This window comes from Mustela erminea, chromosome 7 (assembly GCF_009829155.1).
Source record: "Mustela erminea isolate mMusErm1 chromosome 7, mMusErm1.Pri, whole genome shotgun sequence".
Taxonomy (NCBI): domain Eukaryota; kingdom Metazoa; phylum Chordata; class Mammalia; order Carnivora; family Mustelidae; genus Mustela; species Mustela erminea.
The window spans coordinates 28,029,112-28,048,031 of record NC_045620.1 but is presented as its reverse complement, the minus strand read 5'-3'; the positions used below and the strand labels follow the sequence as shown (position 1 = coordinate 28,048,031).

The 18,920-nt window shown below is 44.1% G+C and overlaps 1 protein-coding gene across 6 annotated transcripts in view; it reads left to right on the top strand.

The window, feature by feature from the left end:
* The window catches only part of LOC116595144 (signal-regulatory protein beta-1-like), a 202,355-nt gene that overhangs the window by 82,129 nt on the left and 101,306 nt on the right, over positions 1-18,920 (top strand). For 2 of the 6 annotated variants that reach the window (XM_032351172.1, XM_032351171.1), the window contains exons 7-8: positions 15,340-15,660; positions 16,252-16,572. The exons of 1 other annotated variant lie outside the window; for it this stretch is intronic. In XM_032351172.1, the coding sequence (XP_032207063.1) occupies positions 15,340-15,660; positions 16,252-16,572 (642 nt within the window). Of the gene's footprint in view, positions 1-9,160; positions 9,337-12,564; positions 12,919-15,339; positions 15,661-16,251; positions 16,835-18,920 lie in introns of those variants that run through there. 3 more of the 6 variants (XM_032351183.1, XM_032351193.1, XM_032351169.1) reach the window with 3 other exon arrangements.

The window sequence follows — 18,920 nt, the reverse complement described above, 5'->3', positions numbered from 1 at the left end:
TTTTTCCATTGGATATTTTTTCTTCCTTTGTTGAAGATTATTTGACCATGGAGTGATTGCTGTTGCTAGGACTTCCAGTACTATGTTGAACAATAGTAGCAAGAATGGGCATCCTTGTCGTGTTCCTGATTTTAAGGGAAAGGCTCTCAGCTTTTCTCCTTTGAGAATGATATTCACTGTGGGCTTTTCATAGATGGTTTTTATGAAATTGAAGAATGATCCCACTATTCCTATATTCTGAAGGTCTTAAACAGGAAAGGATGCTGTATTTTGTCAAATGCTTTTTCTGCGTCAATTGAGAGGACTATGTGGTTCTTGTCTCTTGTCTCTTCTATTACTCATGTGTCACATTGATTTGCAAATGTTGAACCACCCTTACCTCCCAGGGACAAATCCCACCTGGTGGTGATAGATAATCCTTTTAATGTACTTTTAGACCCTATTAGCTAGGATCTTGTTGAGAATTTTGGCAAACTGTGGAAGGAACCAAGATGCCATTCAACAGATGAATGGTAAAGAAGATGTAGTTCATATATACAATGGAATATTACTCAGCCATCAGAAAGGATGAATACTCAAATTCTGCATCAACATAGATGGAACTGGAGGAGCTTTGGCTAAGTGAAATAAGTCAAACAGAGAAAGACAATAATCCTGTGTTTTCACTTATTTGTGGAACTTAAGGAATAGCTTGGAGGACATTAAGAGAAGGAAGGGAACAATGAAGGGGTGGAGAATCAGAGAGGGAGATGAACAATGAGAGACTATGGACTCTGGGAATCCAACTGAGGAGCGGTAGGTGGGGGTGAGCCTGGATGGGTGAGCCTGTTGATAGGTATTAAGGAGGCATGGATTGCATGAAGCACATTGTTTGTTATAGGCAAACAATGAATCATGGAAATAAAAAATTAATGATGTACTGTATGGTGTCTAAGATAACATAATAAAAAAAATTATAAAAAAAAGAAATGTTCTCACCCTGTAAGTCGTGGGAATGAGAGTACAGCACAGGGGAATACAGGCAACAGTTCTGGAATAACATTGTGTGGGGGCAGAGGGTGATTACACTTACTATGGTGAACGTTTCATAACGCCTAGAACTTTCAACTTACTACGTTGTGCATTTAAAACTAATACAGCACCATATAGCAACTTTAATAATTAAAACTTTAAAAATACTTTAAAGATAAAATTTGCTTTTGCATCGAAAAAAGAAAAAGACCCATTCAAAACACATAGTTGGCGAAGTGATTTTTGACAAAGTTTCCCAAACAACTCAATGTGGAAAGGATCATCCTTTCAACAAATGGCCATGAAACAACTAGATACTCCTATGTTAAAAAAAAAAAAAGACCCTTAACTATTTCTTTATGCACAAAATTTAATATTGTCTTTTATAAATTGTGTTGTATTAGTCTCCTTACAGTACATCATTAGTTTTTGATGTAGTGTTCCATGATTTATTGTTTGCATATAACACCCAGTGCTTCATGCAATATGTGCCCTCCTTAATACCCATCACTGGGCTCTCTCATCTCCCACACTCCTCCCTTCTATAAGCCTCAGTTTGTTTCCCAGAGTCCACAGTCCTCTCTCCCTCTGATTTTCTGCCCCCTTCATTTTTACCTTCCTTCTCTTAATGTCCTCCATGCTATTCCTTATGTTCCACAAATAAGTGAAACCACATGATAATTGACTTTCTCTGTTTGACTTATTTCATCAGCATAATCCCCTTCCTAAAATAATATTACCTAATATCAATATTACTGAACAACACACACAAAAATACCTAGAACAAATTAATATGATCAGATGGATCATACCTAAATATAAAATCTAAAATGATGAAGTTTCTAGAAGAAACTGTGGGGGGAAACAAAACTAAATCATTTTGTTCTTGGGTTAGCAGACACTTCATAGATAAGACAGGAGAAAAACAGTCTATAAAGGAAAACATTGGCCCATTTGGCTTCATGAAGCTTTAAAACTTTTATTCTTCAAAAGATACTGTTTTTTTTTAATTTTTTATTTCTTTTCAGCATAACAGTATTCATTGTTTTTGCACCACATCCAGTGCTCCATGCAATCCATGCCCTCTATAATACCCACCACCTGCTTCCCCCAACCTCCCACCCCCTGCCCCTTCAAAACCCTCAGATTGTTTTTCAGAGTCCATAGTCTCTCATGATTCACCTCCCCTTCCAATTTCCCTCAAATCCCTTCTCCTCTCCATCTCCCCTTGTCCTCCATGTTATTTGTTATGCTCCACAAATAAGTGAAACCATATGATAATTGACTCTCTCTGCTTGACTTATTTCACTCAGCATAATCTCTTCCAGTCCTGTCCATGTTGATACAAAAGTTGGGTATTCATCCTTTCTGATGGAGGCATAATACTCCATAGTGTATATGGACCACATCTTCCTTATCCATTCATCCATTGAAGGGCATCTTGGTTCTTTCCACAATTTAGCGACTGTGGCCATTGCTGCTATAAACATTGGGGGTACAGATGACCCTTCTTTTCACTACATCTGTATCTTTGGGCTAAATACCCAGGAGTGCAATTGCAGGGTCATAGGGAAGCTCTATTTTTAAGTTCTTGAGGAATCTCCACACTGTTCTCCAAAGTGGCTGCACCAGATTGCATTCCCACCCAGGAATAAACCTAACCAAAGAGGTAAAGGATCTGTACTTGAGGAACTACAGAACACTCATGAAAGAAATTGGAGAAGGCACAAAAAGATGGAAGACCATTCCATGCTCTTGGATCAGAAGAATAAACGTTAAAATGTCTATACTGCCTAGAGCAGTTTATACTTTTAAAAGATACTGTTAATAAAAAGAAAAGAAAGGTTACCAACTGGGAGAAAATAATTGTCACATGATATCTAATGAAGGCCTTGCATCGGGGACAACTGCCTATCTGTACTAATCACCTTTATAATCCATGGCTTCTTTCAGGCTGAGATGTCAGAAAGAAGTGATTGCAGCCTGGACCTGATGCCTGCCAGTCATAAGACATTTACTGTCTTGCCCTCTATGAAGTTTGCAATGCCTGAGAGAATATTTAGAGAACTCTAACAACAAAGCAGCAAGAAGATAGACAATCACTTTTTTCATGTGCATAAAAAAGATTTTATCAGAGCTCCACCAAAAACTATATGAGCATCAGTGAGAGTTTTGCTGATGAAAAGTGAATTAAAAACAAAAACAAAAACAAAAACACTGCTATGTCCCAGTTAGAACAGCTTTAAAATAAATTTCAATCCTTCTTTTGGGCAAAACTTCCCACCTGTTGCTCAGAACTGTTATGGCTTTCCTTGGTCCAGATGCATTTTAGAATCACTTTGTCAACATTTATTAAAACCCTCTTACAATTATGATTTGATTGCTTTCACTTTGTATTCATGCGGGAAAATTGACATCCTCTGATACTGTTTTGCCACTCATAGACATGAGGTGTTTTAGGTTTTCTTTGATGACTTTCAGCTCACCAGTTTACAGGGATTTTTAGTCCCATGATGATCTTATGCATCCTTACTTAGAGCTATCTTTAATACTTTCTGGTGTATGGAATCTTTAAAAATTATTATTATGGGTTTGGCACTGCTGTATAAGAATGTAATTGAGTTTTGAACATTGATCTTCTATCCATCAAGCTTATCACACTCAGACTAATGTATGGACATTCCCTTCTGTGTAACTCTTACAACATCAATCATCTCACCGAGGTTAGTTTTTACCTTCATTAAAGTTACACATGCACACGCTTCAACAGGAAAATAGTTCTGTACTTTCTACGTATGAAAACTGGAGTCTCCCGACCTCCCACTATTTTCCACCTCCCAGGGGCGACCATTTTCCATTCCTTTAATTGATAATTTTTAACTTATTCTTTTAGATTCTATACCCAGATCTCATAGAGCATGCATATATTGTCTCTTCTTGACTTCTCACCCTTTGACATTATTTACTGATTTCCCACTGTGGATGATGGGAATGCAATGCTCTGATACTATGGAAATCACACCCCATGTGCTATTTCTACCCCACCCCCTTAACATTTTTAATTTTAGATAATGTCATAGTCAGTATCCACATTATAACGCCAATAACATTGTGTTTTATACTCAATCCTTTTTTTCCTTCAAGATTTTATTTAAATTAAAGTCAGTTTACATATAGTGTAGTGTTAGTTTCAGGGTAGAATTTAGTGATTCACGAGTAACATATGATACCCAATGGTTATTACATCAAGTGTCTCAACCTTGTAACATTCCTAGCTTTTGCTTACATTGATCTGCTCATGTGTATTTTGGATAACCATCATGATATTCAGGGTACAGAACAATTCCATGACCACAGAGCTTACTCTTGTGCTAGCCTCTCTTAGTGACAGCCAGCCCACCACCCAAACCTCTGGCCCATGCCGATTTATTCTCTATAACTTTGAGAATGTTGTGGAAGCGAAGTCCTACAGTATGGACATTTTAAGAGTGATTTTTTTTTTCACTCCACATAATACCTTTGGAATCTCACAAGTTGTGCATATGTATATAAGGTATTCCTTTTTACTGCTATATAGTATATCCTGATAGGAATGCACCACAGTTTGTTCAACAATTCACTTATCACTGGGCATTTTGCATGTTTACAGTTTTTTTCCATTATGAAAAAACTGCTCTAAACATTCATGTAGAGACTGTGTAAAGCTATGTCTTCATTTTGCTCAGATAAATGCCCGGGAGAGTGATCTCTGGGACATAAAACCCACTTCCTCTTCAGAAAGAGGAAGAAATGGTGCTTTTTGTTGGAGGCAAGCATATACAACTTCTTTTGTTAAAAGATTTTATTTCTTTTTTAAGTACTACACCAAACTTGGGACCCAAACTCACAACCCCATCATCAAGAGTTGCTCGCTTCACCAACTGAGTCAACCACATACCCTCAGCAAATACAACTTCTGAAGTCCACACTGCACTGTGCATTTGGGCTAAGTTTACTATTCCATCAATAAAGGGTTGGAATAGGGAGTCATTTCTGGAGCCCACCTCATTTGACCCCAAAATTTCTTAGGTCCTGATGAACCCATTTCTTTCTCCAGCTCAGTAGCTCTTGTGGAAGCTTGTGCAGAATGAGGCCACAAGTTAACCACCCCCAGGTGTCCAGAGCTCAGGAGATGGGACACAGTCCCCTACTGCAGATCCTTCTCGGCCTGGGACTCCCAAGTGGAAAATCACCATGAAGACCTCAAGGTGGGGGGAGGGGCCCAGTGCAGAAAGCAGAGGCCCCAGGCAGGCAGGAAGCATCATTTCTTCTGGGCCTGCTCACTCTCTCTGAAACATAAAAAGAATTCCTTCCAAAAAAAATTTTTTTTAATCGAATTCCTGTTTCAAAGCACTGTGGTCTGAGAAATTACAGGGAATAATCTCAGTCTTTTGGTATTGGTTGAGACCTAATTTGTATCCCAGAATCTGGTCTATTCTGGAGAAAGTTCCATGTGCACTTGAGAAGAATGGGCATTCTGTTGTTTTAGAGTGGAATGTTCTGTATGTATCTATGAAGTCCATCTAGTTCAGTGTGTCATTCAAAATTCTTGTGTCTTTGTGGACTTTCTGCTTAGGTGGATCTGGCTATTGCTGAGAGTGAGTGTTGAGGTCTCCTACTATTAACGTTTTATTATCAACATGTCTTTTTATTTTGGTTAACAGTTGGCTTTTATAGTTGATTGCTCCCATGTTGGGACCATAGATATTTACAATTGTTAGATCCCCTTGTTGGATAGACACTTTAAGAATCATATAGTGTCCTTCTGTCTCTCTAACTATGGTCTTTAGCTTAAAATCTAATGGATGAAAGACCTCAGTGTGATACAGGAATGTGTCAAAATCCTAGAGGAAACATAGACAGTAACCTCTTCAACATCAGCCACAGCAACTTCTTTCAAGACATGTCTCTAAAGGCAAGGGAAACAAGAGTGAAAATAAACTTTTGGGACTTCTCCAAGATAAAAAGTTTCTGGATAGCAAAGGAAACACTCAGCAGCATCAAAAAAAGAGACAACCCACAGAATAGGAGAAGATATTTGCAAATGACACTATAAATAAAGGGCTGGTATCCAAGATCTCTAAAGAACTTCTCAAACTCAATCCTCAACAAACAGATCATCACATCAAAAAATGGGCAGAAGACATGAACAGACACTCTCCAAAGAGGACATACAAATGGCTAACAAACACGAGAAAGAAATGTTCATCATCATTAGCCATCCGGGAGATTCAATTCAAAACCATTATTGAGATACCATCTTACACAGTTAGAATGGAAAAAATTGACAAGACAAGAATCAACAAATGCTGGAGTGGACGTGGAAAAAGGGAAACCCTCTTACATTGTTGGTGGGAATGCAAGTTGGTGCAGCCACTGTGGAAGACAGTGTGGAGGTTCCTCAAACAGTAGAAAATAGAACTACCCTACGGCCCAGCAATCGCTCTACTGGGCATTTAGCTCAAAGATACAAAAGTAGTGAAAAAAAAGACCATATGCACCCCAGTGTTCATAGCAGCAATGTCCACAATGGCCAAACTGTGGAAAGAGCGGAGATGCCCTTCAACAGATGAATGAATAAAGAAGATGCGGTTGATATGTACAATGGAATATTACTCAACCATCAGAAAGGATGAATACCCAAATTTGTATCAACATGGATGGGACTGGTGGAGATTATGCTAAATGAAATAAGGCAGAGAAAGTCAACTATCATATTGTTTCCCTTACTTGTAGATCATAAGGAATAGCAGGGAAGACATTAGGAGATGGAAGGGGAAAATAAAGGTGGAGGGAATCAGAGCAAGAGACTACCAATGAGAGACTATAGATGCCAGGAAACAAACTGAGGGTTTTAGAGGGGAGGGGAGTAGGGGGATGGGTGAGCCCAGTGATGGGTATTAAGAAGGGCACAGATTGCATGGGGCACTGGGTGTTAAACGTAAATGATGAATTATGGAACAGTACATCAAAAACTAATGATGTACTGTATGGTGACTAACATAACATGATAATAATTTTTTAATTAAATTTATTTATTTTCAGCATAACAGTATACATTATTTTTTCACCACACCCAGTGCTCCATGCAATCCGTGCCCTCTATAATACCCACCACCTGGTACCCCAACCTCCCACCCCCCACCACCACTTCAAACTCCTCAGATTGTTTTTCAGAGTCCATAGTCTCTCATGATTCACCTCCCCTTCCAATTTACCCCAACTCCCCTCTCCTCTCTAACTCCCCATGTCCTCCATGCTATTTGTTATGCTCCACAAATAAGTGAAACCATATGATAATTGACTCTCTCTGCTTGACTTATTTCACTCAGCATAATCTCTTCCAGTCCCATCCATGTTGCTACAAAAGTTGGGTATTCATCCTTTCTGATGGAGGCATAATACTCCATAGTGTATATGAACCACATCTTCCTTACCCATTCATCTGTTGAAGGGCATCTTGGTTCTTTCCATATTTTGGTGACCGTGGCCATTGCTGCTATAAACATTGGGCTACAGATGGCCCTTCTTTTCACGACATCTGTATCTTTGGGGTAAATACCCAGGATGTGGCAGGATACAAAGTCAATGTGCAGAAATCAATGGCTTTCTTATACACTAACAATGAAATTACAGAAAGGGAAATTAGAGAATCGATTCCATTTACTATAACACCAAGAACCATAAGATACCTGGGAACAAACATAACCAAAGAGGTAAAGGATCTGTACTTGAGGAACTACAGAACACTCAGGAAGGAAATTGAAGAAGACACAAAAAGATGGAAGACCATTCCATGCTCTTGGATCGGAAGAATAAACATTGTTAAAATGTCTATACTGCCTAGAGAAATCTGTACTTTTAATGCTATTCCGATCAAAATTCCACCAGTATTCTTCAAAGACCTGGAGCAAATAATCCAGAAATTTGTATGGAATCAGAAGAGACCCCGAATCGCTAAGGAAATATTGAAAAACAAAAATACAACTGGGAGCATCACGTTACCTGATTTCAAGCTTTATTACAAAGCTGTGATCACCAAGACAGCATGGTACTGGCATAAAAACAGACACATAGACCAGTGGAACAGAGTAGAGAGCCCAGATATGGACACTTAACTCTATGGTCAATTAATCTTTGACAAAGCAGGAAAAAATAAACAGTGGAAAAAAGACAGTCTTTTCAATAAATGGTGCTGGGAAAACTGGACAGCTATATATAGAAGAATGAAATTCGACCATTCTCTTACACCGTACACAAAGATAAACTCAAAATGGATAAAAGACCTCAATGTGAGACAGAAATCCATCAGAATCCTAGAGGAGAACATAGGCAGTAATCTCTTCGATATCAGCCATAGCAACTTCTTTCAAGATATGTCTCCAAAGGCAAAGGAAACAAAAGCGAAAATAAACTTTTGGGACTTTATCAAAATCAAAAGCTTCTGTTTTTCAACATTTTGAGGAACCTCCATGCTGTTTTCCAGAGTGGCTGCACCAGCTTGCATTCCCACCAACAGTGTAGGAGGGTTCCCCTTTCTCCGCATCCTCGCCAGCGTCTGTCATTTCCTGACTTGTTTATTTTAGCCATTTTGACTGGTGTGAGGTGATATCTCATTGTGGTATTTCCCTGATGCCGAGTGATATGGAGCACTTTTTCATGTGTCTGTTGGCCATCTGGATGTCTTCTTTGCAGAAATGTCTGTTCATGTCCTCTGCCCATTTCTTGATTGGATCTTCTGCACAGCAAAGGAAACAGATAATAATTTTTTAAATTTTTTATTTCTTTTCAGCATAACAGTATTCATTGTTTTTGTGCCACACCCAGTGCTCCATGCAATCCGTGCCCTCTCTAATACCCACCACCTGGCTCCCCAACCTCCCACCCCCACCCCTTCAAAACCCTCAGATTGTTTTTCAGACTCCATAGTCTCTCATGGTTCACCTCCCCTTCCAATTTCCCTCAACTCCCTTCTCAAAAAACACACAAAACCCCCACCAAAACGTAAGAAGAGGTCCCTCTCACCATATGAGGCCTCCGCAACCACTCCCTCTTTCAGAACCCAAAAGTAGATCTCAGCCTTACAGCTGTGTGACTGCATTATAGATGCTTCCTTCCTCTTCCATCACGAGAGGGGCGGGCTGTTCCTTCCCACAGATCAGAGGCCATCACCCAGCACACACATTTGCAGCGAGTGGGATCCTCCGGCCTCCACCATGTGGGCCCCTGCCTCCGGATCGTGCCCTTCTCCTCACCTGCTGCTGGCTCTGCTGTTGGGACTCACAGGTGAGCATTGCCTTGAGGGAGACTCCCCTTTCCCTGCCTCCTCAACCACTCCCTGTCCCTAGGCATTTAGGTCCTCCATGTAAACACAGGTGTGCTACCCACATCCTCCACAGAAAGCCAAGGACTGGGTCTCATCTGAGTTTGAAATCAGGGATCTGAATATTTCCTCTGGGGATCCATCACTTGTAGCTGGTTACCACCAACATCCAAAGAATCAATGCTTCAATGGGTAACAATGACAGCTTTGTTTACGTTCATTAGTCTAATGCTCACAAAATCCATGCCTGATAGCTATGACTGTACTCCTGATTGCAGATAGGGAGGCAGAGAGAGTAACCAGACCAGAGTCACCTACTTAAGTCCCTGGAGCAGCTCAGGTTCATGTCCAGCCCACTCAGCTCCACAGTTCATCTTTTAACCATGTTATGCTGCCTGGATCCTCAGTGGAGGCCAAGTGTAAAAACATCAGAAACACAGAGAGGCAAATAGTAGAAGAGCCATCACGTATCACACGCAGAGGATTTCAGAATTCCACCGTGCTGCGTGTACTCACAAACTCTTGTTAATGATGTGCTGCATGTTTCCTAGGAGCCAAATTGTTACTGAAGTTTAACATGTACTATAATTTCACTTAATCCTCAAAAAAGTCTCTATACTAGCATGCTGGGCCACACTGTACATATACAGGGAATGCACTTACCTCTGTGTGTGTGTGCACGTGCGTGCATGCATAGGAGTGGGCATAGGGAGGGGTACACACATGCATGTGCACACACACATGGGATTTTGGAAAACACTTTGCTTTTTCTCCTCATAATGCAGCCAGTCTACGTGAAATGCACATTAGAACGATGTTTGGATCCCTGTCTCTGAGCTACTCACCCTCTTCTTTAATTCTCTAAACCTACATCTCACCCCTCACCACGCTCTTAAATTAAAAACAAACTTCTTTCTTGGTAAAATGAGTAGAACCTTGTGCATTGCTACCTTGGAAATGCCTCCATGCTGGATTCAAGAGGCTGAGGGAAAAAGGGTAAAAAATTCAGGGATTCTTGCCTGTGTGATCTGCATCTGTAATTATATCCAATTTCATATCCCAATCCCAATTATCCGGTGTCCACTGATGCCTCCATGCCTCAGGAAATCTCATGAGTGATAACTTTCCAAATTCCTGAGTACTAACCATGTGCCACACACACACCCCTGGAAATGCCTATGTCCATTATGTCATGTGATCTTTGTATCCAAGGTAGACATTCTTGTCACCCCTACCTTGCAGATAAGAAAACAAGGCTCAGAAAGGGCCAAGGTCATTGAGTATAAGTGGGAAGGTAGAATTGGAACCTAGGCAGTCTGATTCTAGATCTCACAGGTCTAATCATTGCTCTTTTCAAACCCTATGACCCTAGGTTGATTCCATGAGATTTCTGCAGATCTTCCAGTCAGTGTGGGGAAGGGGGTGGTGTGGTGAGGAATATTTGTGGTTTGCTTCTCTCAAGTGCTTCTGTATTCTGAGTTCTGGGTATATGCAAGTGTTTGTTTCCTCCAAGTCATCTATGTGGAAAACTCGGCTTCTGATATAATGTCCTGAGAAATTCTCCACTGAAAATAGACTTCATGGTCTCCAAAAGGGGTCACATTGGGCAATTCACACATTATACAAATATTAACTATATAGCTACTAGGCGACAAGAACAGTTATATTAACATAGGGCATGTTGATGAATAAATGACACAAGATACTTGACCTTTTAGAAGTTGTATCATAGTGGAAGAAATAACAGGAAACAATAGACGCAATAAATCAGTAAATAACAGAGGTAGAGAGAGTGATGAACATTACGGAAAAAACATGACAGTACAGCTGGATACGACAATGGGAGAACTGCTAGGGTGGGATATATTTAAACAGGTAGCCTGGAGCAAAGATAGTAAGAAGCAGGGGAGTGAGCCATGTGATTTTCTGGGGGAAGAGCCTTCCTGAACAGCACTGGGAACAGCATGAGAGCAGAATCCTCTTGCTCTGTTCAAGGATCCAGGCTTTTATTCTGAATGAAATGGTAGCTATCGCAAGGTTTTGAAGACAGAAGTGACACGATCTGACATAAGTTTCATTCTAGCATTTGGTTGAGAATGGAGGACCACAGGACATAGAGAGAAGCAGCTAGAGCCCTCAAGAGCTCAGTGCTTCCATGTGAACAAGGTAAACTGGTTTGCAGCAAGACAGCAGCCAGGAGAGGAAGGGGAAGAGGTCAGCCTGCAGGTGCCTGCAGCAGGGGAGTCTTTAGCCATTAGCATAGGAATTGAGATGGGAAATAAAGGCACCCAAGGTCAAGATCATAAGCATCTGCGAAAATAAAGGTGCCGCCGCTGAGATGTGCAAAGATATGTTGGAAACTGAGTTCAGTTTAGGACGTGTTAGCTGTGAGAGGTTTACTTCTAGCTAAGAAAAAGTTCAAATGGTGTTTGTACATACATAGATAGCTGAGAGACAAGGCGTGGGTCAAAAATAGAAATAGGAGGAATATAGACACACAAATGGTAGAATTTTCACCTTTCCTTGGCTCCTCATAACCACCTGATCCTCTTCCGTCTCCCCTCCCATTGTCCCTCTACGTCTCCCTCCATGGTGCATTCCTGTTTCTTCCCATTTTTGTCCTAGCACTTCAGCTTCCTGACCCTAGCCTGCTCCAGACTTAGAAACCAAAGTATTTGAGGTTCTTGACACACACAGGACGTGCCTGTAATAGCTCCTGCCCTCTTTAGGAGGCATGTTTATTTACAAATACTGGTAAGTGCATGTGTTTTACCAGCTCACACACTGCAAGGAAGAAACACAAATTTCCTCCTTGAGGAGTAGCTAAAAAATGGAAAAGGACACTGGGTGTATGTCTGATGCACCAGCAGCCTGCTTCTCTGATTTCTATCCCTGCCTGGTTTTGAGGACACTTCACCTAAGAAAGAATGAGTTTGCATTTCTGAATGTCTCCAGAGACTAGCTTGTCACCAAAACAGGAAATCCAGCTGCGAAGTCAAACCTGCTCTGTGCCACATCACTGAGTCTCTGTGACTTTGTTTCCTTGGTTGTGATGGGGTGTCCCGTTACAGGCTCGGGGGGAGGGCCCTTCCCCGTGCACACTAGGTCTGGGAGCTGTTGTGCGTAAACACGTGAGGAGACGCGCAGGATCACGGCAGGATGAGGAGACCACTGCTCTGTTTTCCTTCCAGGTGTGGCCGGTGAGGCGGGGCTGCAGGTGATCCAGCCTGACAAGTCCGTGTCTGTCGCAGCTGGACAGACAGCCACTCTTCGCTGCACCATGACCTCCCTGCTCCCCACAGGGCCGGTTCAGTGGTTCAGGGGGACAGAGCCAGGCCGGGAGTTAATCTTCAGTGTCCAAGGAGGCCACTTCCCCCGAGTAACAAATGTTTCAGACACCACAAGGAGAAACAACATGGACTTTTCCATCCGCATCAGTAACATCACCCCAGCAGACACCGGAACCTACTACTGTGTGAAGTTCCAGAAGGGGACCCCTGATGTGGAGTTTAAGTCTGGACCAGGCACCCAGGTCACTGTGAGCGGTGAGTATGGCCTGGGCCCCCTTTGTCTCCTGGTTGTGACAACAAGTCAATAAGAATATCCTCCATTGTCTGACCAACAACTAAGAATCAGGCATTGTAGTGGGTGTTCCTGACTTCAGCCCCTTCCACGGATCAGGGAAGTTGAGGCCTAGAGAGTCCTGATGCTTGCTCAAGGCCCCTGATCAATGGTGGGAAAGTCTAGAACCTCAGTCTGTGGGTCCATCATTCTCACCTTTTCCAATCCTGAGCAGCCCTCTGGTTCTAGGGATGAGGGACTTACAGTTTGAGTGGCTTGACCAGTCACATGACCCAATCTAACTCCTGCCTCCAGAGAGTGTCCCTCCATATGGCTGACTCTTCTCGACTCAACACTTACTGAGCACCTGCTGTGTGCAGGCTCTTGTCTATGTGCAGGGGAAGCAGGGAACAATACAGCCAAGGACTCCTTTCCATGAAGCTCATGTTCCCTTCCCTTCCTGTGGACAAATGCACCCAGGGCAGGGAGGTGGGATATGTTTTTCTTGCAACGTAGAATAATCACAGTGAGAAGAGGTATAAACTCACTGTTTAGACTGAGAGCCCAGGATGGAGAAGATGCCAGAGGCTGAGCATTTGTTGTGGGTCTGAACAAAAAGCATCATGCAATTCAGGGATTGACTTCCATAAGAGCACTGAATCTCCCCTCAGCCCCAGGACATAGGCATGCCGGTTGTTTTATCCTGATTGTGCAGGTGTTACAGGAGTTCCCAGTGGTATGTCCCTTGCCTGGGCACCAGCCCTAGTAAGTGGCTCTAGCACTGGGTAGATCTGTTCCTCCTGGGAGAGCTCTCCTTCCTCTTCCCCAAGCTGCCCACACAGGGGATGCCCTGGTTGAGAATGGATGAAGCTGGAGGGACCATCTCAGCCCATTTACAGATGAGGACACTGAGGCTCAGCAGATCCGGCCTGAGCAGGGGAGTGAGCCACAGCCTGACTCACAGCCCTGCTCTCTGCACACTCACTGTGCTAGCCAAAGTGGGAGAAAGTGCCCACCCTCTCCTTGAAACTCTTGTAAATCTTGTATGGTTCTCTTTTTCAGCAGTAAACATTAAGAAAACACGGGAAGAGGTGGGCTAGCTTTGCACCCCCAGATCAGACAGGTATGCAAACATCTGGTGAAGTGTCGAGCCTGTTCCTGGAGGACACGGCTTCTCACGTGTAAGAGCATCCAGAGTCTTTCCCCAGTTGGGTTGTGTTTCTCCTTCACTGAGCAGCCTGGGGCACCATCCTGGACAGAGCAGAGTGGCCCCCGCAATCCCAGCGACACCAGGCACCCCATTCCTGGCTCTGCAGACTAAGAATGACTGGGAGGCACATCCTGGAGGGTATTCGGCTTCATGAGCGAGAGTTCACATTCTAGACTCAGCTGTTGGGACCCCACATCTTCCCTCTGTTGTTGTCAAGTCAACATGTCTGGACACCCGGAGGGAGCCCTCCCCATAACCGTTTTCAGTGAGAATGTCAGATGGAAAAGGAGGGTGGCTGTCACTGTCGGGCTGGAGAAGGTGGGACATTTATTCTGTTGTGGATGAAACAGCTGTAGGCCACAGGAACACCCCCCCCCCCCAGTAAAGAGCAGTTCCATTGTAACTGGACCAAAGGAGCTTGGCTCCTAGGTGAGGGAGAGACAGAGACCACCCTGGAGGAGTTTCCTCACAACGTTGTCTTTATTTTACAGGTAAAGGATCACAGGGAATAATTTCCAAAGCCATGATGCCGAACAGGGGAAAGTAGGCTCTATATATTAGGGCTGCAGATGAATATTCAGAGGGAGATTTTAGCACTATAATGAGACTGAGGTTACTGTCAGCCACTTTCTGATTCATCTGCTCTTTTCCATCTGCATTTCCAGTGATAAATTTCAAGCAGAACCAGTTGCATTCCCTTACTTGCCCCTTCCTGCAATCCCGGTAAGGAGAAATGCTTCTTGTCCCATGTCACAGAAGAGGAGCCTCGCCGTGCCACAGCCCCATTGTGGTCAGCTGGCCAGCCCAGTTCTGGCCTCTTTAGGGGTCCCTGTTCACTGTACAGTCTGTTGCATATGTTCTCTGACCTCAGTGACGTTTGCAGAGAGACAGCTAGGAACGGTTGATGCCAACAGTCAGACCCATCAGAAACGTCTTTCTTGTGCCCAGATTGGTGGGAAGTCACCTGGCAGAGAAGTGAGGGGGGGATTTGAACACAAGCCTAGAACTGCACCTGGGCCCTACCCCTGAGTCAGAGTTCAGCTCTGGAACTTCAGGGCCTCCTCTGTGCAAGGAGGAGAGGACACCGCCCTCCGCACACTCTCAGAAGGGTGGCGGGTTCTCCACAGCGCCTCACAGGTTCCTGAGCGCTGAGGACCACAGTCATGCTCACTGTTCACAAATGCTCCTCTTGTAGCCAAACCCTCTCTCCCCGTGGTGTCGGGCCCCACGGCCAGGGCCTCGCCGGAGCAGACAGTGAACTTCACCTGCAAGTCCCGCGGCTTCTCCCCCAGAAACATCACCCTGAGATGGTTCAGAAACTGGAATGAGCTGGCAGCCTCCCAGACCAGCGTGGACCCAGAGAGAAACAGAACGTCCTACAGCGTCTCCAGCACAACCAGGCTGGTGCTGGCCCCGGGGGATGTTCGCTCCCAGGTCATCTGCGAGGTGACCCACGTGACCCTGCAGGGGGGCCCTCCTCTTCGTGCGACTGCCAACCTGTCTGAGGTCCTCCGAGGTAGATGCCCCTCCTTCCCAGCCCCAGCCTGGGTCTGGCCCCCAAGTCTCCGAGCCTACCCCTCCCCCGCTTCCTGCTCCAGGCCCTCTGTTCCCTGGAGTCTGACCCCTGGCAGACCCTCCAGGTCACCTGCACCTAGATGTGCCTTCCCCTCCTACTGCTTCCATGGCTGCCGTGGGGGTGAACACCTACCACATGCCAAGTACTACTCTCAGTCATTTCCTTTACTGTACCATAGCAACTCCAATTATTGAACACCCGCTGTACTCCATGCCACCGTGTGCTTGGTGGGGTCATTTGTTTTGCTACAGTTATTCTATTCCAGCTGTATGCGTGGGGCTGAGAATCGTGATTTCACTAATTCTTAGCCTACCAGGAGCCATCATTCCTTGAGCACCTACTGTGTGCTGGGCACTGTGCTTAGGGATTCATCCATATGCAAAGACTACCCTCAGTGTTAGAGCACCAGCTGTATGCCTAGCTCTGTTCTGAGTGACTCCCTTGCTGGGGGTGGGGGGCTACGTTCTCAAGCCCCTCCTCCGTGTTCTGTCTGTTCCATGAGGTGAGAGCTTCTTCCCTGTGCTGTTTCAGTTTCGCCCACCTTGGAGGTTTCCCAGAAGCCAGTGTCAAGAGACCAAGTGAAGGTCACTTGCCAAGTGAAGAAGTTCTACCCCCAGCGCCTCCAGCTGACCTGGCTGGAGAACGGCAATGTGTCCCGAACAGAAAAGGCCTCAAGGTCCTTGAACCTTGTAGAGAACAAGGATGGGACCTTTAACTGGACGAGCTGGCTCCTGGTGAACTCATCTGCCCACAGGGAAGACGTGGTGTTCACCTGCCTGGTGCAGCATGACGGGCAGCCCGTGGTCACCAGAAACCATACCCTTGTGGCCTCTGTCCACCAGAAGGACCAGGGTGAGACCTCAATGGTCCTGTTTCTTGTGTCCTGCTCCCTGCGCCTTCACCTGACAATGATTAAGTCACCATGTCTGGCCAGCCATGTCTCCTTCTGTTCGTTCCCACCTAGCATGGTCTCTGTCCCATCTACACTTTTCCATCATCAGCATGGAAAATGCCTGCACTTGCCACTCTGAAATTCCAGAAGGGACCCTGAGGACTTGGGAGTTTTGAGTCTTGACGAGGCTTCTGGGTGACCGTGTGTGGTCACATCTGGGATCTCCTCTCTCCCTTTATTTGTTTTTTTTTTTTTTTTAAAGATTTTATTTATTTGACAGATAGAGATCAGAAGTACGCAGAGAGAGAGAGAGAGGAGGAAGCAGGCTCTCCGCGGAGCGGACAGCCTGATGCGGGGCTCGATCCCAGGACCCTGGGATCATGACCCGAGCCGAAGGCAGAGGCTTTAACCCACTGAGCCACCCAGGCGCCCCATCTCCCTTTATTTGTGACAGCAGATCAGCAATAGTCATGATCGCTCAAGGCACATTTACTTTATGCCAATTCCAATTTATTTCTGGTCTCCTTTCCTGCTTAACCAACCTGTTGGCCTGGAATTTTACAGAAGGGATTCAGGGGACAGTGAGGGACAGATGGCAAACATTTCCTGCCCTTAGGACAGCTGAGGAGCTAAGCTATTCGAGGGAAACCTGAGTCTCTGAAGATGGACCAGCAACTGGGGGTGTGTGTAATTATAGCAGGGGGCATTGTCCCAAAGAACTACGGTGTCCCCTTTCTACAACTAAAGCATTCCTTATTTCTCCCTCGTGTAACATCAGGGGAGGTCAAGCCAGTTTTCCAGCAGTCTTTATTCCAGAAGATCTTTAAAGGCCCATGTTCTTTCTCACGTGCCCAATGACAGTGTCTTCTTGCCTGGGTCAACACTGGGCCACCGAGTGTTCATGTCACTTCTTCCCAGGAGATTAGAGATAGGAAGGGGAAAAGGAACAATTTCTCTTAAAAGTAGAGGTATGCAGAAGTTGCTTAATTGTGTCCACTAATGAGTTAGTCATGGATCCACATCCAGCTCCAAATGGAGTCCACACTTGTGTGCTTATGTGATTAATGACATGGTTTCTTCTATAAAACCTATAATATTACATTCTTAGTAAAATTAACAATAATTCCTAATATCACCTAAAATGGAGTATATATTCCAATTTTCTAAAGCTTCTTCTATTAACTTTATTTTGTGGACCTAACTTTGTTTTAATTCACTTGTAAATGTTTCAAAAATTTTTCCTGCGAAATACCTGGGTCTCCATGATTTTTTTTTTAGTCTTTTCTTTATTTATTTTACACACAGAGAGAGAAATCACAAGTAGGCAGAGAGGCAAGCAGAGAGAGGGGGGAAGCAGGCTCCCTTCTGAGTAGAGAGCCTGATAGGATCCCAGGACCCTGTGATCATGACCTAAGCCGAAGGCAGAGGCTTAACCCTCTGAGTCACCCAGGCACCCGATCCTTCTTTTGCTCTGAGAAGAATCCGAATAGCTAGGGCTACTCAAATTCTTCATTTCATATTGGATGCTTGTGGTAGGCTGTGCTTTTGAGAAATGTGGTCTTTTTCTCTGAGTTGTCAAATTTCTGCATATATAGAGCTTCTCATAGTATTACCTAGTAATCCTTGTGATGTCTGTAGGGTATCTCATTTCATCCCTGATATTGGAAATTGGTCAATTCTCATTTTTTTTATTGTTACAACGGTTAGAAGTTTTTCAAATTTATCACTCTTCTCAAAGAACCCACTTTCGTTTCAGTGATATTCTCTATTTTTTGTTGTTAATTTCTTTGCTTTTACTCCTCTTTTTTTTAAAATTTATTTCCTTCTCTTGCGTTGAGCTTATTTTGCTCCTCCTCATTTTTTTTGAAATGGGAAAAACATTATCAAGTCTAGACTTTTCTTTGTTTGATTGCCACAGCTGGGCCTCCTCCTGGGCTTGGGGAATCGGGAGTGTGGACCTGGGATACCTGGTATGGCTTCCTCCTCCAAAATGGAAGCATCTAGCCCACCTGGCTTCCTCTTCCACTTTTCAGAGCCCTCCATGGGTGGACTTCGCGTGAGTTCCAGTAGTCAGGCTTCTACTGAGCCAGGAGAGGTGGGAGAGATGAGTCCACACCATTCCTTGCCTTTCTTATGCTTCATGAAGGTGGTAGGGGAATGGCATAAGGGGATGTGCATTTGGACGTGGAGATTTTTCTCTTTAGTCTCCAGAGATTCTGCAGTTTGGGCATTGCTCTTCAGGGACTACCACGAGCCAGTTTTCCATAAAATTTACTGTCCTTTTGTTGTTTTTCCTTTGGGTTGAGAG